This window comes from Taudactylus pleione, unplaced genomic scaffold, assembly GCF_031769625.1.
Source record: "Taudactylus pleione unplaced genomic scaffold, aTauple2 ptg000228l, whole genome shotgun sequence".
Classification (NCBI taxonomy): Eukaryota; Metazoa; Chordata; class Amphibia; order Anura; family Myobatrachidae; genus Taudactylus; species Taudactylus pleione.
In genome coordinates, this window is record NW_028284630.1 from 1,403,846 (window position 1) to 1,428,829 (window position 24,984).

Consider the following 24,984-nt stretch of genomic DNA (forward strand, 5'->3'; position numbering starts at 1 on the left):
CTTACCAGGCATATTTTACCATGCTGGATGCAGGTAATAAAACTTGTCCACAATGTACTACAATGGGGAACTGCTATTTTTCAGCTGTTATTTTTCTTTTTACCTCCTTTAATTACTCACAAAACATGGCAAAGAAACATTTTTACATGTACCACTGGGATCAATTTATTTCATATTAAGTCATCTTGACAGATATAACAAGCAGCACAATGATGAATTCAGCATTGGTTTTGTTAGGGGGGGGGGAATAAGCTAGAATGTTCAAGGTGACCTTTTTTATTAGATTAATTTAATACATTGAAGGCTAACTTTATTACTGCTTATTTTACTGGATAGACAAGACGACAGAACCATGCTATTAATGGAAAGTTATAATGCATTTCTGGCTTCCAGTTCTTGCAAAGTACAGAAACTGAAGCACTGAGAAAAGTTGCTAGGGCTACATGATCCATCTAGTGCACAAAGTGTTACTCTGAGTTAATGCAGCACACAATGTGTGAAACTTTAATAGGTAAAATTCAGAGATCGGGAGTGCTGCAAAGCAATGTATTAGTGTTCACAGAATGCGTACACAACTTCTAGATTTATGTTTGTGTGTATTATTTTATGCACTTATTAAAAGCATCATATATAATAAGCCAAAATGCATTAATAATGAAACCTGTGTACATTTTTGTATGTATACACAATTACAAATAATTAGTAATATTAAAAAAAAGACAGGTATCAAGGTCAACTTTTCATAAATTATCTATACGTTGATCCAGCTTAAATTGTGTTAATGAATATACAGTTTTTACTGTATATGGTCATGAACTACTCTGCGTCTTAGGATATCTTTGTGATTCACAGTAGGTTGTATATGATCACATATATAATCAGTGCTCAGTGATGCCATTGCTCCAGCATTCAGTAGGTGCAACATACGATAGATAGATAGATAGATAGATAGATAGATAGATAGATAGATAGATAGATAGATAGATAGATAGATAGATACATATGTACTGGTAATTCTATAATCACATTGTAATTTATATTTACCTCTAAATTTACACAGTCATACATAATTGTATGAATGGCTTAAGCAAACCCCTAAAACCTTATAGTAATGTAAAGCTAGTGCTCTGTTTAGTTTAATGATATGTTTGCAGCTGGATGAGTGAATTTCGATGTACAGATGTGCAGTGGCATCCCTCCCCGTGGTGACACCTGGTGCAGATGGACGCAGGCAAAAAGGGTCGTGACTTTGTAGGTAGGGCGCGTGACCTCACGGGTAGGGAGCGTGGCTTCCGTCTTAGTTACTGAAAACTGCCTCCAGGGACCAGTCTGTGTGCAGTACTGGCTTCCTCACTGTTAGGAGCCGAGTGCTGCATATAATGCTACAGTGCAGCACCTGGCTACTGTCACTGAGGAGGATTCTGCACTTTGCTGTCACCCCTCTGTGGGTGACACCCAGGTGCTGCGCGACCCCCCTTGTGATGCAACTGCAGTCTTGTCCTCATACACTGCTGCTGCAGTCACCGTAAATAGTCCCTGTTGGAGCACCGGGTCCTTTCTCCTCAATGTGCATCTTATTTGTATAAATAAAACACCTGGAAGTGACAAAAGTACTTTGATAGATTACACTGATCAATTTGGTGTGCAGCATCTGTAATACTATGATTGACTGACTAATAATCCCCAAAACTGAACATATTTTAGATATATTATCCTCATACACCTTTCCTTTTTTTCTTCATTTGGTACAAGATGCCGTCACGGCTAAGATGCACCACGACGAGTAGTAATTCGATAGAGCCCAATTTTTTTTTTCCTGCAAAAGTATTCATATAAAGTATCAGATTAAAGTAGCAAATTTTAAGAAAAATCACAAGGCGTGGATAACACACAGATTCAAAGGTATGGCAAATTTGGTGACATGGCTCGATTTTAGGAAAGGTGTATGTGGATACATCTGTAGGGGCATATATATATTTCAAAGCTGTTTTTGCGATAAAATGCTGTTTAAAGGCTGTTATTAGAGCTGGAAGTCTATTAGAGCCGGAAGCTCTCTGGGGCTTGCGGCAGATGAGACCCTACCACAAGGGTCTCGTCGCAAGCCCCAATGGTTGCGATGGTCTTGACCATCGCGACCATCAACCTGGCCGCTCGCTAAAGCTGTGGGTGGTGACCCACAGCATAGCGAGCGGCCAGGAAGCCGGCTCTTTTAAGAGATGCGGCCGCCCTCATTCAGAGCGAGCGCTCGCAGTTTGCGAGCGGCTCTGAATGAGGTCCAAAGTCCAGGACTGTCCCCTGGGAAGGGAGACCCCAGGTTTTTTTTATGAGGTATTCCAGCCCTGGGATGATCAGTTTGGGGCTGGTTAACATTATGACAAGGGGACTCCACACTGTCTCCCTGCTATGGCGTTACTCCTCATGCTATTTTTTCTTTTCAGAGATCTGGAGCTGGTTACTGATTGGGGGTGGGACACACTTTTTATTTTTAAATTAAGCATTTCTTCTATTTTTAAGTAATTAATTTATTATCTTTTTTTACTAAGCTTTTAATTTTAGACTATTAGTTCTTGATAAATGAAAACATTCTTTAGGGTAATATAGTTTATTAAACTGCCATACTGTCTGCCACTGCTGTGCCACTAACTTCAGAGATGTGCTATTAGATCTGCTACTCAGGGGCATGTGCAGACTCAGTGCAGGCCCCCTCCTCTCTCGAGCAAAGCTGCGGTGGCCAGTAGGTGCAGGTGATTCTAGCTTAGGGTCCCCGGGAAAATGGCACCCACGCCGATTTCCCAGGGACATCAGTTCTGCGCATGAGCGAGAAACTGGGAAAATGGCCACTGCCATTTTCCCAGTGATTTTTGCTGCCCTGCAGCGCCGGCCCAGTGTTGCAGAGCAGAAGTCCATGGGTGGGATGGAGGGAAAGTGTCCAGAAAGTGGGACTGTCCCAGAAAAAGCAAGAAGGTTGGGAGGTCTGTGTGTATATGCATGTGACTGTATGCATATATGTGTGACTGTATGTATGCATACCCCACCAACCATCAAGATTTTGATTGTCAGGCTTTACGACAACTGTCCCATTGCCATACATATGGACCGCAGTGTCCTGAAGGTGGGAATGATATGGAGGGATCTTTCTCACCTGTGGTGTATGTGACTCTGGGGCAGCCAAGCAGCTGCAGATGTTCTGAGCACCCCCCAGCATGATGCAAAACAGGGTTGCGACATGCGGTTATGGCCCCTTTTCATGTGCATGCCGAAGGCACGCAAGTGAGGACCTAATCCATGCTTCTCAAATGTTGGTCTTCTGGTCTATCCAGACATAAGTTTCCCAAGCCCCCAAAGCCTTAATCCAGCTCTCATTCTAGGTAATACTGGTAGGGTCATGAGAGCACACTCAAATTAAAGCTGTGTGGGTAGCCATCTTTAGGTGTAAGCGGCAATGTTGGTCTCCCATTTGTAAGCTGTGGTCAGGTGATCAGCTCAGCTCAATGATATTGTCTCTCTAGAAGGTAGTTATTTAAGTGCTCCAGTGTTCCGACCTCACCAACATGTGTTGTCTTACAGTGTCCTTATCATAGTCCCATGTGCTGTACTCCAGAGTCTCAAGAATAGCCCTGTGTCCCCCAGTGTTTTAAATATTAGCACCATGTGCGGTTGTGCTCCTGTGTCTTATCTCCCAGCTGAATGATCTTTCAAACACCATTTCCCAATGTCCACATATTCTTCAGTATACATTACCAAATCCCATTTCCCCAAGTCCTCTATACTATCATGTGCCTACTTCACAGGTTCCCAAACAGTGCATGTTTTTCAGGTCTCCTCACAGAATCACAAGTGATATAATTAGCTCCACTTGTGGACCTTTTAAAATGTGTCAGTGAGTAATGAATACACCTGTGTAGCTGCTGGGTGACCTGGAAAATGTGAACTGTGTGGGGTCCTGGGGACCGAGTTTGAGAACCCCTGGTCTACTTATTTCAATGTGTCTCCACACATTTTAGACTTCACAAGTTCAGTCATGTAACTGTGCACCATGCTGCTCGATCCATCTCCTTCTCTGTGCCTGTCTTCCTCTATAATTACATCTGGTACTCACCCAGAGAGCTGTGACCTGCAGCGTAGCTACAGCAAAGCTCAGACCTCATTGTGGGGGTCCCTGGTTAAGACTAGTACTTTATTAGACTGTGCACCTCTGGGAAAGCTGCAGAAAACTAGAACTGACAGTATTAATTCCCCGTATTCCAGTGACACTCATACATTATTTTTCAAAGTTTCTAATGCCCATAGCTTCCCCATCTTCATTCAACTAAAACCAGGGATTCCTCTTATTTTAGGAAGTCGGGGGTCTATTTATTAAGCCTTGGATGGAGATAAAGTGAACGGAGATAAAGTACCAGCCAACCAGCTCTTAACAGTAATTTTTCAAACACAGCCTGTGACATTGCAGCTAGAAGCTGATTGGCTGGAACTTTATCTCTGTTCACTTTATCTCCATTCAAGGCTTATTATTATTATTATCATTTATTTATATGGCGCCACAAGTGTTCCACAGCGCCTTACAAAGTAAATAGACAAATAGGTTGACTTACAGTACAATACAATACATGACATGGATAATATACATTGCTACATTCGCGAACATAACACCCAGATAAGCAACATAGCAAAGCAACCAAGAGTTAGGTGCCCTAGTGGGGTGTAAGAAGTAGATGAAAGTAGAGTTAGGAGAAGCACAAGAGGGTAGAGGGCCCTGCTCATAAGAGCTTACATTCTAAAGGGGAGGGACAGACAAACAGGTGTGACACAGATGGGGTAGGCAGGGAGGAAGGAGTATGTAGCAGCAAGTTAAGATGAAAGCTGGAAGGCTTTGACGAAATAGTGGGTCTTGAGAGCCTGTTTGAAGAATTGCAGAGAGGTGGATAGTCTGATGGGCAAAATCTTTTAGGTGTGAGAGGTGGTGTGGATTTGTTGAATAAAGAGGGAGGACAGGAGAGTGAAGGGAGATGACACCCGAAATGTAAATGGGAGCGGAATGGGTGAGGGCTTTGTAAGTGAGTGTGAGAACCTTAAATTGGGTTCTGAAAGGGAAGGGGTGCCAGTGGAGAGCTTGTAGGAGAGGGGAATCAGATGCAGAGCATTTTGAGAGAAAGATGAGCTGAGCAGCAGCATTGAGGAAAGACTGGAGAGGGGAGAGAAGGGAGTTGGGGAGGCCAGATAGGAGGAGGTTACAGTAGTCCAATCTGGAGATGATCAATGAGTGTATGAGGGTTTTAGTGGCATCCGGGGTGAGTAAGGGTCTAATCTTGGAAATATTTTTAAGATGAAAATAACAGGACTGTGAGAGATTCTGGATATGTTGTTTGAAGGAGAGGGAGGAGTCCAGGATAACTCCAAGACAGCACACTTTGGGGCTAGAGGAGATAGTTGTGCCATTAACTGATAAAGAAATAGTGGGAAATGAGATTATGTTGGGGGGTGGGAAAATGATCAGCTCAGTCTTAGACATATTAAGTTTAAGAAATCGCTGGACATCCAGGAAGTGATAGCAGAGAGACAGTTGGAGATACGAGTGAGTAGAGAGGGGTAAAGGTCAGGGGAATAAAGGTAGATCTGAGTATCATCAGCATAGAGATGATATTGGAGGTCAAAAGAGCTGATGAGTTCACCTAGTGACGACGTATAAAGTGAGAAAAGGAGAGGTCCAACAACAGAAACTTGGGGAACACCTACTGTAAGAGGCTGTGGGGGAGAAGAGGAGTCATGAGAGAAGACAGAGAATGATCAGTCAGAGAGGTAGTATGATAGCCAGGAGAGGGCAGTGTCATGTAGACCAAGGGAGTGAAGGATATGCAGAAGGAGAGGGTGGTCCACAGTGTCGAAAGCAGCAGAGAGGTCAAAAAGAATGAGTAGAGAGTAGTGGCCAAAGGATTTAGCAGCAAGGAGGTCATTGCTGACTTTTGTTAGGGCAGTTTCAGTGGAGTGGAGAGAACGGAAGCTAGACTGAAAAGGGTCAAGGAGGGAGTGGGAGGAAAGAAAGGTTGTAAGGCTGTTGTAAACAACACGCTCAAGGAGCATGGAGGCAAAAGGGAGGAGAGAGATGGGACGGTAGTTGGAGAGAGTGTTAGGATCAAGGGTAGGTTTTTTAAGAATGGAGGAGACAAGGGCATGTTTGAATGAAGCCGGAACAGTGCCTGATTATAGGGAGAGATTGAGGAGTTGAGCAAGATGGTAGCAGGCAGAAGGGGAGAGGTAGCTTGAGGAGACGTGAAGGGATAGGATCATGGGGGGTGGTGGAAGGGGAAGAGGACCGGATGAGGGACATGACTTCCTCTCCAGATACAGGGGAGAAGAATGTTAGAGTCTGTAAAATGGATGGGGAGGGGTGATCTGGGAAAGGAGGTGGAGTGCTGGGGGACTGGTGGGATACGATGTCCTGATGTATGGAGTATGGCTTAGTAAATAGACTCCATGGTTTTCTAGCTTCCACAGTGGTATGTCATGTTGGCTTACCATATTATTCCTACACATTGTATGCATTTAATTCACAATGGAAAAAAACTAGCAGAAAAACACCCCAAAATGCAATATTACAATTTTAAAGTACAGATTTTATTATAAAATATCTGTGTAGAATTATACCATTTGATGTTTTGGAAAGGTGGCTTAATGCAAGAACCACAAAGTATTCCTTTGTGGTGTTTATAAAAAATGAATACACAGTAAATCCTTAGCAGAGAAGGGGGTTAATAAAGGTAAACGAACATTATAAAACACATTCAGCATAAAGACAGTGATTCATGGTAGCTGGCTTATTAACAAACAAGGACAATGTCATTGCAAGTCAAACCAACAGTCCTTGAAAATAAGGGCAATAGTTAGCAACATTTCTGATTTCTAAATAATTTGCAAAACGTTCTGTAGTTAAGCATTTTTTTTAAATATTGTATTACACACACATTTAGGGATAATATTTTCAATCGTACTGAAAATGTAACATACAAGTGGGAAAAAATAAATAAGAAAATGGAAGTTTCGTCCAAGGCCAAACTGTTACAACACAATCGGACTAAAAAAATAAAAAAATAAAATAAAATCCTATATGTCTTATCACAGAATCTGACATAACCCAAGAATTGCTATTTTCTCACCCTCTGTAATCTACTCATCTAAATTCACATCTCACTTGAACATACACATGCATACATTTTGTGACCACCAAGCTGTCTTCAGAACATTTAAAGAGGGTTACAGCACATTAAGTTGAACCCTCATTTCTGTTCATTTCTGTATTAGATGATAGATGGAAGTATTCCAGCTGAGTTTATTTTATGAAGCGGTTAAGTTATTTCATGATTTACATTTCGAAGCACATTAAAATCCCCATGACAAAGTGATCATGAATTAAAAAAAATGTGTAATATATATATAATTTTTTATTTGTTTTATTTCAATTTTTTTTAAATCTCCCAGATTGCAAAATAACCCATTTGTAAGTAATGTGCTTTCATTTTTCACATGTTGCAACTCATTTATTTTATTCAGCCACACATACTTAAATCTGCAAGATACTGCAAGCATCCAGCACCTCTGAAATAATACATCATCTCTTACAGATGTTTCCACCCGCTGTAAGGCTGCCGCTCATTAATCAAACATTATCTGTTGCCGTCAGTGCCCAGTCTTGGAGAGAAAGTGGCACTTCATTTAAAAATTTGACTTTCATTCACTCTTCCCTCACTGACCCTGTGCTATATTTGCTTCCAGTGTTACCATTACAAAATATTGTTTTATTCCAAGACTTGTTATTTTCAAATGTTAGTTTGAAAAAATCTTCCATTATAGTACAACAGTAACACTGATAATAAACAACTGAAAAGTACTTTCCAATATTGCTGAGTGATGTCACAATATTAACCACACTATAAAGACATCTATTTTGAGATTTGGATTAAATGGGTTTTCTTGTGGCTATCAGCTCGTCTTCTGCATAATCTTAGCTATTTGGGTTACTGTAAAATCCGGACGGGTCTGCATATAGAGTACATTATTGCAGCATGTTGCATTACAAGATACAGGCCCTGATTCAGAGCCGGACGCTCTGACAGAGCGCTCGCTCTGAAGACCATCGCGACCATCGGGCTTGCAACGAGACCCTTGTCTCGTTGCCGCAAGCCCTGGAGTGCTTTTGGCTCTATCAGAGCCAAAAGCACTCCCACTGACATCACTTGTGATGTCAGTGGGGCCACCCAAGACGGTAGGCGTTCCCATGGGAACGCCTCCGTCTGGCCAGCCACGCCCCCGGCACGCCCACCAAAGGTGGTGTGCTGTCACTCACCATCGACAGCACGCTCCCTTGGTTGCGAGACCCATAGCGACGGCTTGTCATAGGCCATGTGTGTGAGGGGCTGTTGTGTATCTATAATGGGTGCAGGGTGTGCGGGGCACACGGGGGGCCCACACTGCACCCATAATTATACTTACCTCTCCGGCGATTCCCGAAGTGCTGCTCCACAGCGCCGGACCGGCGCTGTAGAGCAGCAAACACTCACTGGGAAAATGGAGGTGGCCATTTTCCCAGTGATCTACGCATGCGCAGAAAAGATGTACCTGGGAAAGTAGGTGCGGGTGCCATTTTCCCAGAGACCCGCGCATGCGCTGTAGATTCTGGCATGAAGCCAGAATCTACAGCGCTCAGTGCTGCTGAGCTGCAATCAGAGAGGAGGCAGCCCAAACGGAGGCTGCACACATGCCCCAACCCTCTCATAAAATGCACCTGGTGAGGGGGTGATGGCTCTAGTTGCTGACAAGACAGGGAACAGTCCAGAGCCTCTAACAGTACTGGGGGAGAAGAGAGAATGTGTCAGACATCTTGTGAGAGCTGTAAGGAGAGGGACAGGACCTCCCTCCTGCTCTGATGGTGCAGCTGTTAGACTGATACATTACTTGATTATACTGTATAATAGATGTTATTAAGACCCAAAAGTGGCAACTATACCATACCTATGGCTCCTGAATATACTACTATATAAAAGTGAAAATTTGTCCATCTGTCCTTCTATACAAATTCACAGTTTACAAGCCAAGATCGTGGTATTTTACATACGAGCGTATTAAAATACACCCGAGCCAACGAAAAAAATGTGAAATTGAAATTAATTAATTAAAAAACACAGTTTTTGCTGGACGCTCATTGTGGGCCTCACGGCTCGGAGCGAGCGTTTTGTGTTGTCATGTTTTGTCAGCTTTAGCAGGCTTTCCCAGCATTCTCAGCTGTCTGACTATACCAAATTATGCAACAACATTGACTTCTTTCTTTCTTACAACTGTGTCAAAATGATGACTTTGCAAGGACCCTGCTGTACTGTGAGCTGCCAAAATATTACACATGGAATGCTTCTCGAAAAGTTTTTATGCGCAGAAAACAGAAAACTGTAGATGGTCATCCTGGTATCAGAGCAACAGAAGCTCTTGGCCGTGCTTACACTGTACATCTGACACATTTTGAATGCTTCTATCTCCGAAGTTTGCTTTACACCGTTACAGGTCCTACTTCCTTTGAAGACCTTGAGACTGTTGATGGAGAAGTTTGTCACACTTTTAGTGAGGCCTGCCTAAGGAGAGGTTTGTTGGAGGATGATGTGCAAACAAACATTCTTAAAATCCCGGGCAACGCCGGGTACTCCAGCTAGTACACAATGCAAACAGGTTTTAAATAAGTTTGAAGAAAGCACAATCATTTGTTTTTCAAAATTACCAAAAATATGAAGTAAAATATAATTTATATAATATAAAATAATCCCATAACATTATTTTTTACTGTAGGTAGAGGCAGGGCAGAACTATGGGAGACAATGGAGGCACCAGCACTGAAGGGACTCCTCCTCCATCGCCCACAATATATTCACCCTACTTAGGGCTGTAAATATATACCCGGAGTGTAACGTCACAGCCGCTCAATACATGGCAACTCTTCCTGGCAGCTCAGAAGCTTCCATAACCATATACTAGTGGAGGGCTCTGTGTCAGACCATCGGCTGCTGCTTACATCTATTTATATAGCCTGTCCCTGCTCTTTGATGTCGCTGCTCCTCAGCAGCTTCTTAAGCCAGTGTGACATGTCCGGCGCCCCCCCTCACCTACTGCTCCCCGTCACTCTTCATACAAACATACATTACATTCCTCAGTGCAGTCCCCATCTTTATAATAGACAATGTTTCAATATTATCCCTTATCTTGTGTCTCTGGTATACGATGGGAGAGCTGTATACCTTTGCATGGGGATGCGTTCGGCATCCCAGAATTCGGGATGTCAATGTTCATATTACCCAATGGGATGCATTCAGCATCCTCACCACCGATATACTGAAGGTAAGTAGCGGGGTTTGGGGTTGAGCACTAGGGGGAGGGTTAGGCACTAAGGGGGGAGTGTTAGTTTTAGGGTGCAGGGAGGGGTGGGTTAGATTCAGGCACTAGAGAGGAAGGTTAGGGTTAGGCATCAAAGAGGGAGGGTTAGGGTTGGGAGAGGGGGCGGGTTAGCATACTGACCAACAAGGATTGGTATGCTGGAGACAGAATTCTGAATGCTGGGATCCCAACTGCCAGGATCCCGTTCCCAACCCCTTTGCATGTGTTCCAGGCACATTAACTGAAGGGGATCTATACACAACCCTAATGCAAACCCTTCACTTCTCTTTCAGCACTACTGTGCATGAGTGGTCTGGGTAGAGATTGCCAGGGAGGGATGCTAGGGATCCCTCTCCTGATACTTTTTGTGATCTGTAGACCATAGACAACAGCAGCTAATGCCACCTTGAGATAATGTTAGCTACCGGGGACAGTCTCCAGAATGCAGATACATTCGGGGGATTCTATAAATCTGCAGATATCTCCCGAAAAAGGGTGTTTTGGGAGGATAGCCTGCATACAGTCACATGTTTCGGGGGGCACCAAATGCTAAACTTGCCTCTAGGCATCTGGGATGAACTTACGCCACTGCACCCCTCTATCTGAAAGGCTGTACACAGAGAGCCAGACAATATGGCACCCAGACAGTTTGGTTGGTCATGGTGGTTCTGAAACCAGGCACTAACTAGCAGTCTCCTATTATACTTTAACACACAAGTTCTTTTAACATGTGATTTGGTACTTAAAAGAAAAATCTAAAACTAAAACAAGCATTTGTTTTTGTTGTTTGACAGTACCATATAATTAATATCTTGTACCAAGACTACATACTAAGACCAATAGCCAAAGAAGGTGCACATTTCTGGGCTTGGTGTAGTAACATAATTATTATGGGGATGTTTTAAGCAGAATATAACACCTAAGTATACCTTGCTGTCTATTTTACCCTAGGTACTCTCTATAAATTAAATATATATATATATATATATTTAAAGAAAGTTGTGTGTGATATATATCTATATAATATATATAATATCTCTCTCTCTCTCTCTCTCTATATATATATATATATATATATATATATATTTAAAGAAAGTTGTGTGTGGTTTGACCATGACGTTGCTAAAACCATTCCGCTATCAAGTCTTTAATATATATTTCATTCTACCATAATGACTTTATATTTTAATCTGTTATATTTAGGAATGAACCTTTTATTAACTAGGTATTTATTGCACTGGACAAGTTGTTATATTATTTATTAAGTCCATTTGTGCTTGCAATCTGTGTGGCTGATGATGCTACCTCTTAATATACATAGGGAAATAAACTAAAGACGACGTGAGCTCTATCATGAGTTGCGCACTGGACTCAATTTCATAACAGTTAAAACATATTTTTTTTATTAACTAACCATTTAAAAATAAATAGATTTTTTTTTTCAATAGGATCTCAAAAAAAGAAATATTAAAATTTATAGGCAAAAGAGAGTGTAAATAAAAAAATATGTGTGATTAAAACACTGATGCCACTCCTGACAGTCTTAGAATAGTATGATGAACATGCTATACATATGCTGAAGTCGAGTGTGTCGCATTGGAACTTCACCCTGGCATAGTACCACCTCCACATGACTCTCCTCTTCATTGATCTATTTCACTACCAGCTTACTTGTATTATTATTTAGATTGTAATATAGGGCTACTTCTCTAAGTTCTTGTATTGGGCAAGACTGTATAAATTGGATAACATTTGTAATAAATAATTAAAAAATTTGGCAGTGCATGCGGTTTGCGTTAACCATGCAACTGCAGTTAAGCGGTTGTGCAATAGCGTCCAGCCAAAATGCAAATGCAGCAGGAGGTGACTGTAGATAACATCTACTGCATGCATATGCGATCCAAAAGCAGCGTCTGTAGACCATCGCGATAATGCTATGGAATGACTGCATAGGCCGAAGCTTATACAGCCTGGCCAACTCCTGGCTGCTTGTGAGAATAGGAAATCTGCAGCCTACGACATAGACCCTGGCTTCTGTACTCTCAGGAAACGTGGGCGGCACACCCCAGTTTCCAAGAGCGTTGCCCGGCGCCACCCCCAAACGGCCACAGCATGTCAATCATGCTGCAGCTTGGGGGCACTGCGTGCTAACTTGCAGAACTCGATCAGCACATGTGCAGACCCAAAAACATTGGATATGTACATAAACCATCGGGTGTACGTACATATCTGAATCAAGCCGTGTGATTTTATTCTAGAAAAAGATGTTACAGTAGACCAGAATATGTACATAAACATTGTTACATTGTTTTAGTTCTGAAATAGTAAATTAACAAATTCATTGACTAAAATTAGAAATGTTTTTCTACATGCTTCACTTGACTGTATAAGATTATGTTAAACTGTTCTCGCTCTCTATACAGGTGAATAAAAATCAAAAGACTATATTCAGAAAAAAAAAAATCAAAAAGATATACAATCATATACAAAGTGAGCTTTTAATGTCTGCGATAAAAACAAATTGGGGGTTATTATTATTAGTTATTAATCAAAACTGAAAATTAAATTGTTATTAAGCGCTGGCTTTTGCAAGCTGCTGCTTATTGGTGGATTTAACTCAGAAATGCAAAATGTAGTTTTACATTTCAGGATAAAACCCACCATGAACCAGCAGATATTGCTCAGTAAATTTTGTACTCAGAGTACAAGTATAAAAATATGTAATGGAAGCAAACACAAAGGGCCTGATTCAGAACACGATGTCGGATGCTATGGAGCAATATTTTTTTGTTTGCACGTGAGTCTGAGTCGCACCATGCTTGCATCCCAATTTTGTATGTACAGAGTCTCAGATCAAATTTAGACCCATGGTCAGGGCCGCCAAGAGCCGCATCAGGCCCGGGTGACAGGGGGTGTGGCCTAATCGTGGGAGGCGTGGCCACGTCACCTTATATAAAAAAACAATTTTAGCCGCGCGCTGCGTGCTGGGAGGGGGGGGGCGCTGTGAGTCCCTCAGCCTGGCACACAGCCAATGGGGGGCACGATCAGCGTGATCGCTCCCCCCATAGGCATTGGAGACAGCTCCAGCTGCTGCTTAGCAGCTTCGAGAAATCTCCCACTGCAGCCCTGCATACAGCAGCGTGTGCTGGACTGCTATGATGTAGAAGGGAGTGAGGGCGGTACCGGACCTTGGCCCCCGCCGGGCCCCTCCAGCAAGCCCGGGTAATTTGTACCCGCTCTCCCCCCATCTCGGCGCCCCTGCCCATGGCAGCAGAAATGTAAGGGACGTTCCTGGACAGTGACTGGGAGGTAACAGGGGAGTGTGTCTTATGGAAGTGTTGCAGGTGGTTGCGTATCAAGAGGCTGAACCACTCACATAGCATCTAAAGATGCACCAGACAGTAATGCTGCGACTATAGACATTGCCAATGGGAACCTCAGTGTTTGCACATTTGGACATCCAGATGTTCTGTACACCAGGGTCAGGCTTTGTAGCGGCATTAGCATAATGTTACAGATGTGACTGCGCTAAAAGACCCAAGGATGGTCTCAACTGGGTCCAACTTAGAATCAGACCCATAGAGTCTGATTAGACATAAATCTATATGCACCATAAATATACAAATGGCGTGTTATTGGTTACACTGCATACACTCACCTTTTGGATGTGTTTTTTCTGCAGCATATTTTAGGAGTATGCAAATGTAAATTCAGTGGAGTAAAGGTTTGGAGATGCAGATCAGTCATGCCCCTTAGAGAGGTTTCTGATGTTGATTTACATTTGTCTTAGAGATAGATCTCTCAGGAGGAAAAAAAATACCAGTCTCATGGGCCTGGGCTAAGTTTTTGAGTTGGAAATGATGATACCTCAACTTAGCTCTGTGCATGTGTATTAAGATACAGTATGTTTAATAGAAAATACAGCCATAGAGTACAGAAGCATCTTTTCCTGTACACAAATGTCACATTTTACGTTTCACTCTAAACTAGTCCCATAAGGCACAATTTACACAAGTGATGCAAGATAATAAATACATGAGATATTGTATACAGTATGTCTCTCTAGACCTTCTATGGGCCTGGTGCTGAGTTGCAAGTATGCTTGTTTGCAAAGAGTATCTTGTGTGTTTTTGCATCCTCCGGAACCAAGCATACGCAACCACGGGTGATTGCTTTGCTGTTGTATTGGTGTACATCATGTTTGCACATTGCTCTATTTCAGGAGATCTCATACACACAGACAACAATAAACCATGTTCAAGCTGCCATGCAAAATGTGCTTTCACAGTGAGTGCCCATTGATGAAGAGTGTTTGCAAAATGGTTCAAGGAACCCCAATATTCACAATGTTATAAGCAGTCTCTGAGTAATGCACCACCAGGGGTGTGCCAAAGACTTACTAAGCTCTAGGCTGACCCTTAGCCACCTCCTAACACTCTTTCATTGTTGTGAGCTCCTATCCATTTGCTTCATGGGAGGTTTCTTCCTTATGCTCATCTTAGGACACCTGTGTTATGGTTTGACAGCTGTACCGCACCAGTCAAACTCCCCCACTTGCCACTACTATGCTTTGCAGAGTGGCAGCGAAAGGGAAACACCATCCATCTTTGACATTGTGCAACAGAGTGATTACAGATGTGTCCTCATACACCTTGCCTCAATACGCCATATAGCGAGAGTGAATCACACCAAGCACTATAGCTTAGTGACTTTTGCTATAAATTTGAGTCTTTTTCGCACCCCAGATGCAGCGAAGCACATTTCAGTCTGTACCAGTGACGGCTGGCTGTGACTTTAACCATACAGGAATTAGGGGTTTATGTACTGAGCCTTGAAGAGAGATGAAGTGGACAGAGATAAAGTGCCAACCAATCAGCTCCTAACAATCATTCTTTAAACAGTTAGAAGCTGATTGGTCGGTACTTTATCTCCATCCACTTGATCTCTCTCCAAGGCTTAGTACATAGACCCATAAGTCTTAAATATGTACAAAGTCACAGATGAAGCACAATGGAATTTGTGGTGAAAAAAGCCATGTCCGATGCATAGTAGCACTTTGTATACAGATTTGTACAAATGTCACATATGACAATAACCAGTGCAGTCTTGTTAAGCAGTTTTGCTGCATTGTATTGTGACTAAGATGCATATTCAAGCAAAAACATGCAAAAAAGATGCTCTGCGCAATACGAGTTGTACGGGAAATAATGTAGGATCCTGATGTCACCAAATAATTTAATTCCATTAGGGTCTCAATTTTTTTAGGAGTAAATCAAGAGGGAAAGTTCTGTTTTGCACCTTGGCATTCCTATGGTGTGCTGTGTGTCCTATGAAAACATCTATACGTTGCAGTGTAACAAAAAAGCTGCCAACTAAAGAAAAAAAGCTGTCATAATCTATCTTGCATTTACCCCCTTTGGAGTGAAACATGGCTAGTTCAAGTGCAAATTTGCATCCTTCAGCCGGATTTGCTCATCTAATGCCAAATCGATACATAAAGCCATCATTTACTCAAGCAGTAATATTCGCAGAGCACTTCTGGGAATGTCTATAGATAGCATAAAACAATGTGGGAAGTAAAATCCTTGGCTGTATAACCACTCTGATTCAAAGTGATGAGCTAAAGGCTGGTAGTTCTGATGTTTCAGCAGGCAGGTAATAGTTTGTCCAATAGACCAAATAGTTCATCAAAATGAAATTTTCACTGTTCAAAGTAGAATTACATATTGGAATAAGGTTAAAGACCTAACTAAGAATTCTCTGACAAAGAAGATCAATGGATTTAGGAAAAGTTTGTAGATGACTAGCAGTTCATACATACACACACACACATACATATACGTCAAAAATCGTGAGTCTCCCGCAGGTCCCAGGAAAGTAGGCAAGTATGATATACGTATATATATATATATATATATATATATGTACCCAGGGCCGCCATCAGGGGGGGACTGCCGGGACTGGAGTCCCGGGCCCGGCCTCTGGCTGCACCGGGGGGGGGCACGCCGGGGCCCGCCCGCTACCACACCTTTGCAGAGCCTGCAGCCTGAATTACCCCCTTGAAGAGAGGGAAGAGGGCCCAGCTGCCGCTGCTACAGCCCGCCGACCCGTCCCCGTTACTACTGATGGAGCTGGAGGAGGCAGCCCGGCCCACTCGGGCCACTCCTCCACCAGCTTAATAGTGGCACAGTCAGACTCCAAAACAAGCTTTCAATAAAGCTTGTTTTGGAGTCAGCATGCTTGACGTCATGACATCACGCGCGCAATTGGAGGATAGGGTCGACGTCGGAGGAGCCGCAGATCAAGAAGAGGAGCTGCAGTGGACCATGGAGGAAGTAGCCACCACCGGATCTCATCGCAAACAAGGTAAGTGGGGAAACTGCGCACAATAACCGGGGGGAGGTAATTAAAAAAAGGCAGGAGTCAGACCGTAGATGCACCGCTGACCCTGCACAGACTGCATTCAATGGGGGGAGAGTGAGGTGCATTCAAGGGGGGGAGAGTGAGGTGCATTCAAGGGGGGGGAGAGTGAGGTGCATTCAAGGGGGGAGAGTGAGGTGCATACATGGGGGGGAGAGTGAGGTGCATTCAAGGGGGGAGAAAGAGGTGCATACATGGGGGGAGAGAGGTGTATACATGGGGGGGAGAGTTAGGTGCATTCAAGGGGGGGAGAGTGAGGTGCATTCACAGGGGGAGAGTGAGGTGCATTCACGAGGGGGAGAGTGAGGTGCATTCACGGGGGGGAGAGTGAGGTGCATTCACGAGGGGGAGAGTGAGGTGCATTCGAGGGGGGAGAGTGAGGTGCATTCAAGGGGGGAGAGTGAGGTGATATATATATAAAAAAAAGGCAGGGCAGACTGCATTGAATTATGGAAGGGGGGTTCCCTGCCTATTCTGTCAGTCCCGGGCCCCACAATTTCTGATGGCAGCCCTGTATGTACCATGCTACGATGGTGGCGGTTCATTTCTGGTGCTGAGTGGTCTTGATAATGGTCGCATCTGTGACCGAAATGTCGACCATTCTGGAACAGATTATGGTGACATTTACGGACTAGCTGCCTTTAGATAAGTACCGCACATGACCAGTATAATTTACTTTGTTCATTGAACATTAATTCAATGGTGGATTTTTTTCTGAAGTGAGTGCTATTTTTTATCTATGGTTATGATTAAGTCACACACCACAAGACATGTGAGGTGTGACAGTTATTGAGCACCCTGGTACTTGCAACAGTTCCTGAGTGCCTGCTTATGGTCATTATATATATACACGTATTTATATTTTATAAAAATACAGCAATGATCCGGCACTCACAAACAATAGAAAGGTGGTGCTTGCTCCGGTGCTCTCCTTTACAGGGAACGGCGAACCCACAACATATGTACACAATAGGCGGCACTCAGTGTCCAGGTAAAAGGTGAAGAATGGTGCTGAGTTAGTCAATCATACATGAGTTTCATCAACGTTTTGGGGCCACATGCCTCCTCTTGTATATATATATATATATATATATATATACGCACAAAAAGTATATATGATATACGTATATATATATATATATATATATATATATACACACACACATATATACACACACTATGGGCCTGATTTAGAGTTGTATGCTGTGCTGATTTATTAGCAGCTAGAGCAATTTTTTGCCACTGTGCATGTATCTGAGTCGCTGCGCGCATGCGACAAGATACATTACAGTAGTCACACACTGCAAGTCTTTAAGTGTTGGCTAAAAATGCTGGCATGTCTCGACCATTTCGGGGGCATGTCACATCCTACATCTGCGATCCCGTATGCAGTTAACATGGCTCCGACGTCTCAGTTATGGCAGCCATTTTGAATGACCATAGGCTCACTGAAGAAGTCTGCCTGATCTGCATCCGATCAGTGCCGTAACTTCATCCCAGGTGCCCAGAGGCAAGATAAATGTTGGTGCCCCCCCAAATTAAAATGTACCACCCCCCAGCACCTATGCCAGCACCAGCTGCTGCCCCTCTATGCAGTTCCCCCAGTAGTGGTCCCCCTGTGCAGTGCCCTCTGTAGAGGTCCGCCTATGCAGTGCCGCCTATGTAGTGCCCCCCAGTAATGGTCCCCCTATGCAGTACCTCCAGTAGTGGTCCCCCTTTGCAGTGCCCCAGTAGTAAGGGCCCCTGTAGTGCCCCCAGTAGTAAGCCCCCTGTAGTGCTCCCAGTAGTAAGCCCCCTGTAGTGCTCCCAGTAGTAAGCCCCCTGTAGTAAGCCCCCAGTAGTAAACTCCCTGTAGTGCCCCCAGTAGTAAGCCCCCTGTAGAAAGCCCCCAGTAATGCCCCCTGTAGTAAGCCCCCAGTAATGCCCCTGTAGTAAGCCCCCTGTAGAAAGCCCCCAGTAATGCCCCCTGTAGTAAGCCCCCAGTAAAGCCCCCTGTAGTAAGCCCCCTGTAAAAAGCCCCCAGTAATGCCCCCTGTAGTAAGCCCCCATAATGCCCCCTGTAGTAAGTCCCCTGTAATGCCCCCTGTAGTAAGCCCCCTGTAATAAGCCCCCGTAATGCCACCTGTAATAAGCCCCCGTAATGCCCCCTGTAGTAAGCCCCCAGTAATGAGCCCCCAGTAAAGCCCCCTGCAGTGAGCCCCCAATAATGCCCCCTGTAGTGAGCCACCAATAATGCCCCCTGTAGTGCTTCCAGTAATGCCCCCTGTAGTAAGCCCCCAGTATATACACACACACATCTATACACAAACACACATAATATATGTATATATACACAAAAACACACTCATATATATATATATATATATATATATATATATATATATACACACACAGATACATACACATACATGGCAGTAGCATTTCCTGCTTTATTGTGTTACGCACTCACGGTCAGTTGGCTGGTGCAAGACTCCTTTGAAGAACAGGCCAAAATGTATATGATTATAATCAGGATTTCTGGATTATGCAGTGGATAAGGGAGGCAATAATAGTAATACACACAATTCATATCCTCCCCTGATTCGGTTTTCAAAGAACCTATTCTACTCATTTATCATCAGCATAAGCTTTTTTAGAAATACAATCCTTCATTACAGGAAATGAAAATGGTAACTGAATAGCAATAACCATGGAATGTTTCCTAAACATAAAATAAAATGTAGCCAAACACATCAGCTGTGCAGAAGTCATTTATGGATACAGCCCATAATGTACATATTACACAGATAAATGTCTGCTATACTATTCTGTTGGCACTTTTATACCATATAAATTCACAGGAAACCACTTGAATTTGTTTTTTATGATTTGAGATGTGGAACACGGAACACACAAACACTTCACGCTGCAAAGCTTGATTTGATGCATGCTGCAAGTACGTGTATTGAAAGCAACTTTCTGTTTTTCTTATGTGATATTGAGATGCAATGAGCCAGGACTGTACATGCAGTATTCCACTGTGATGAATTAATATGTCTTATGCACTGCATTCTTGAGTGTTTGAATGAATACAGATCAATTCAGGTGAAATGCTTAAAGATCTAGAAACCAGTGTTTACTCCTGAACACCATTAGAGGAACCATATATCTCTCAATCATCTCAGTTCATTGAGTAAAATGACAGGAGCAAGCCTGTGCACCGGGGAAAAAAGTATAACACTTGACAAATGCATTTTCTCTTGACATGCTGTAAATTTAGATAATTCAAACCTACAGTAAATGGCCACACTTACTGGACTAGAACATTTTCCTCCTTTACAAATGCTGTTTATTGCATCACTAGGTATAGAGAACTAGTACAATATGTTAATTCATCATAGTGATTGAATTATACTTGACAATGAAAAAAAAAACACAGTAGCTTATAAGAAAGGGACGGTCCAAAACATAACAGTGCTTGATTGTGTAGTTTCACATTGTTTAAGACACGTAGGGGGCAATTCAATTGTTTTATCGCACGCTATCTCCCAGTAATGGGAAATAGTCATGCGATATTCAATTGTTTATGGGCATCCATGCATATCGCACAAGTTGTGCCCAAATAGACAGGGTTTAGCTGCATAAAATAGCTAAATCCTTCTAAAGTCCTGCTTTGGGTTCCCAAACTCCAGTTTGGGCACCCAAAGTGCCGACTTATCGCAAAATTTTTGCTCACCTGCCTGGGGGGCTGCGAGCACAAATGTGTGCTCCCATGGCAACAATTGAATTGCTCTGCTGGACGTTCGGCACCATCAGCACCAGGCAAAATCAACTGAATTCCCCCTGTAAAGTCTAATGACTTGTAATTTTCTCAAAATCTAGCATTCAAAAGATCTTTTCTTAATATTTGTAATAGGTAGTTTGATAATATATGTTAACTATTTTATTTGTTCTGGTTTTAATAAATTACTTAGTGGGTGTTTCGAACTTTATATTACCTAGGTAAGGAAACATTATAGGAAAGACCATGATTTTAATACCTACTGTTGCTACAAAACTATTTAATCAGCTTTATTATTGATATTGATTTAAAGGATAAGCCCAGTTTGTGAGGCTTTAGGGATTAAATATGTGTAGCGTATCTAGCACTAGCCACAACACAGGAGGCCACCCTATGTGCAACCTATGTTGCTGTTGTTTAGTTCTGACTGAAACAAGTGTATCAGGGTCTAGACCTCCAGAGAAGTAAACATGTTCCCTGTTCTCCAGCTGAGATGTAGTTAAAAAACCTACGACCGGGATGCTGGCTGATGAAATACTGGCGCCGGAATCCAGGACTGTTGACAGAAGATTGGTGCCGGAATCCCGACATCAGTGGAGATGCCAACGCCAGGATCCCGACAGCCGGCATCCTGATCGTAAGTACAGCAGGCGCCCTTAGCTGTTAGCCTCGGGGGGGGAGGGTTAGTTTTAGGCATGGAAACGGAGAGACGGGGTGGAGTCGACCGGGATGGCAGATGTGCCTGCAATGCGCAGCACATTGCTAATGGAGGACGCAACCACGGCTTGCCTGGCAGTGTAGGTGCAGACGGACGGCCGGGCCCCGGAGATGACCCAGGCCCCATAGCAACCCCTGCACCTACGGTAGTTATGATAGTATCATCAGGTGTAGGCCATCATTGTACATGCAAGGTCTGAGATCCATGATTGAAGAACTCTGTACGCTTGAGGATAATTACACAATTTTATGTATGGCGTGTATTTCATGTACTGTAGATCGGAGTTTGACACCATAGTTTCTATTCCCCAGTTTGACAAGGAGTTCTAGTTACACTCTACTGTATTGTTTAAATGCTTAAATTGACTACCTGGTGGCCTAACTCCTCCCCCTTTTTACTTGTCTATGCAGAAACAGACAGCATTGCCTGATCCAAATACCATGTAATGACAGCAGATTGTTCTAGCCCCACCCACTCCATCTCTTGTTCGTTTCCCCCAGTCTTGATGAGTGAAAGTACTGTGACCCCAGTAATAAATGTGGCCCCTATATTTGGACATTTCTTGGAGTCTGAAGAATTATTATCTATGTGCCCCTTCTGCTGATTTTAGGCATATAATGGCAGCAAGTACAAATGACAACCCTAAAATTTTACCTTGAACTATTTTTCTTCTTGCTATAATTTCTGTCTCAATTCAGTACAATTCTCACTAAACTGTTCTCCATATTTGACTCAATGTATGCAAATTTGGCTGTGTTATATTTTATCAGTGCCTTCATATACAGCCGATTGGATCATGAAGGAAAAATATAACTTTGCCTGAATTTAAATCTGAGTGGAAGCTGCGCTGAATATATTGTAAACTACAAAACAATGACAAGGAAAACTCACCTATGCCGATGAATATTGCTGCAAACCCCTCTTCCATCAGAGATCTTATATTCATTCCATGCATTCCCAGGCCCTTGCCCTCAATTACCTTATAAAAGAAAATACATTGCCAATTAGGAAAACTAATGTAATGTAACCTAATAAGAGGAAAGAGTGTTTGGAAACAGAGTAAAAACTTTGAAAGCCTGGAGGAGAATAAGACAGGATGGATAAGACAAAGAGGATACATAATATGATTTGCAAACTGCTCATTAAAATGTGATTAGAAAGAAGGTTCTTTTTCTATTTCTAACAATGCACAATGTAGGGAAGGAACAGACATTTAATATCTCTAACCACATTTTAAGGCATAGCAGTGGATAAATATAAAATAAGATATTGCCATTTAAAGTAGGTTATGTAAGGTAAAGTTACATTTCTACCTGCATTTAATCTCCCCTGTTTTGTGTTGATTTCACTGCATGGTGAATAGTGCGCTGAGGAGATTGCAATATAGGGCAATGCTGCATCTAGAGATTCCTTCCGCTAGACAAGATGCACAATCCGGGGACATTGAAATCAATTCTGCTTTAGCTTGCCTGCCCACATGAAATTCTGTCTGAGTGGATGAAAATTGCAGGTAGATGATAGAATCAGCATTCTCTAGGACAAGTGTCTGATTGTTCATTGTATCTTAAACAAAGTGTCTCTTCCTGGTTTATGGAACAAGGCGATGGAGTGTGTTTACTCATGGACTTTTAATCAAAATAGAGATGGCAATCAGATAATGCAGAGATTGAGCATGCACCAGTTTTAGAGATTGAGCATGCACCAGTTTTACTACTCATGGTCATTCATCTGTATTCATAACATCCCCAAGCATATTTTTGTTCAATAGCCAATGATGAATTCTCATTTCAGTTTATGTAACTTGCATGTTCACCATGCAGTGAAAACAGAACAATGTAAAGTCGGGTACACACTAGACGGGCAGTGTGTACCCGCTATGTTGCTGACGATGTGCGCTCCCGTGTGTCATCAGCAACATTGCCTGTCGGACCTGCGTGCAAGTCCAACGGGGTATATCGTCAGCGGGGGCCATGCTGCCGAATGCAGCATGGCCCCCGCTGTTGTTCCATCGCTGTCGGCATCGGGGAGTGTGTAAGCACTTGCCGATGCCGGCACCCCCGCCGGGACCCGCCGCGCATGACATCGTGCTAAGTACACATCGTTAAGTGTGTACCCAGCATAAAAGGGGTTTGGGCAGATGTTGGGATATTTTTGTTCAAATTCAACATATTAAATCAAATGTAATAGAGTGCAAATTAATAACATTTTTATTTTCTTTGTGACTTTGTTGCAGTAATTAAAGGTGGCAATTTAAAAAAAGACAAATCGATCAGGAATCTTGGTGCAAAATTGCCCCAAAAAATCTGCAGTTGTGACAAATGGCACCATATTACATTTTGCCCACCAACTCCTCTGTAACCCATATCACATACTTCATTGTTGGCTACAAATTAGTTAGATTATAGTACTTTGGAGGCAATAATATGATTATACATTACTGTAGAAAATAACCTTAGTATCGGTGAATTGTTATGTAAAAATTGACCAAATTATAAAACAGATTTGCAAGTAAATTCATTCACTACATTGCCAAGAGGGCTTAAGCTGGGCACACACTACGCAATCCATTGCACAATATATCGTTCTGATATATTGGGTGTACACACTATGCAGATTACATAGTGTGGTCACCCGATGGTGCATGCCCACAGGTCTTTCATCACATCGTCCAATCTGCTATACAGCATAGCAGATGAGACAATGGGCCTGATTCAGAGCCACTCGTAAGCGGCAGCTCGTTCGCTCCGAGCGATGTTTGCCCAACTGCGCATGCGCACGGATCATTATACGCATGCGCGAACCAGTCAGTGCGGCCGAAATTCATGTGCTCGCAAAATAGCGAATGCCTGCTAATTTGAGTGACAGGATGAGGCGTATGTGGGTGGTAACAGGGGAAGGTGCTTGAAAACGGGGAGTGGAGATCCGATCGCAGGCATGCTTAAAGGTCAAAATGGGCGTTTTATGGGTGTGCATATTTAAAACAGCAGCGTCATTGACCACATCACTGGGTTATTTTAGAGCCAGAACTGCTCGCAAAATTGTGGTAGCAAAAACCAACCACAAGAATAGCGAGCAGCTCATACCCTGGTCGATGTACTCGATTAATCTAATAAATAGCAGACATGACGTAGGATGCGAGCGGCCAAGGGGCGTAGTTTCCCAAAAAACGAACGCAAGTTTTGTTCGCTCGTTCAGACCTAGAGGCGTGAACAGACCGCAAACAGCGAATGGTTCATTTGAATAGCCACCCCTATTTTCTGGACGAGCGAGCGCAAATAGTGACCGGCTCTGAATCAGGGCCAATGTGATGATTGACGCCATGCTGCTAAATGCAGCATGGAAATACACATTGCACCGTCGTCCACTGCATCATGCAGTGTGAATGGATGGAGCAATGTATCGTGCCATCGCTGGGTACATACATCATGTATTACCCAGCATTAACATTCGTTGAAGCTTGGAAGCCATCATTATGCCAAAAGTCAAGGCCAGCATTGTTTACAGAAGCAGTCACCATTATCCTACACAGAATGTATTTTCTATGTATCAGTTACACTCTGATTTGACCTTGGAGTGCATCTTTGTACTGTATAATGGTTCAGAATTCGTTATCTAGGGCTTACTGAAAGATCACATTTGGATAACGCTAGCTACACCTGTACAGATTGTTAAATTGACT

At 42.9% G+C, this 24,984-nt stretch overlaps 1 protein-coding gene across 2 annotated transcripts in view; it reads right to left on the reverse strand.

The window, feature by feature from the left end:
• Nucleotides 1-24,984, reverse strand: part of DPYD (dihydropyrimidine dehydrogenase) — a 1,460,234-nt gene that overhangs the window by 878,954 nt on the left and 556,296 nt on the right. For both annotated transcript variants that reach the window (XM_088479173.1, XM_088479172.1), the window contains exon 8: nt 22,197-22,284. In XM_088479173.1, the coding sequence (XP_088335299.1) occupies nt 22,197-22,284 (88 nt within the window). The remainder of the gene's footprint in view (nt 1-22,196; nt 22,285-24,984) is intronic.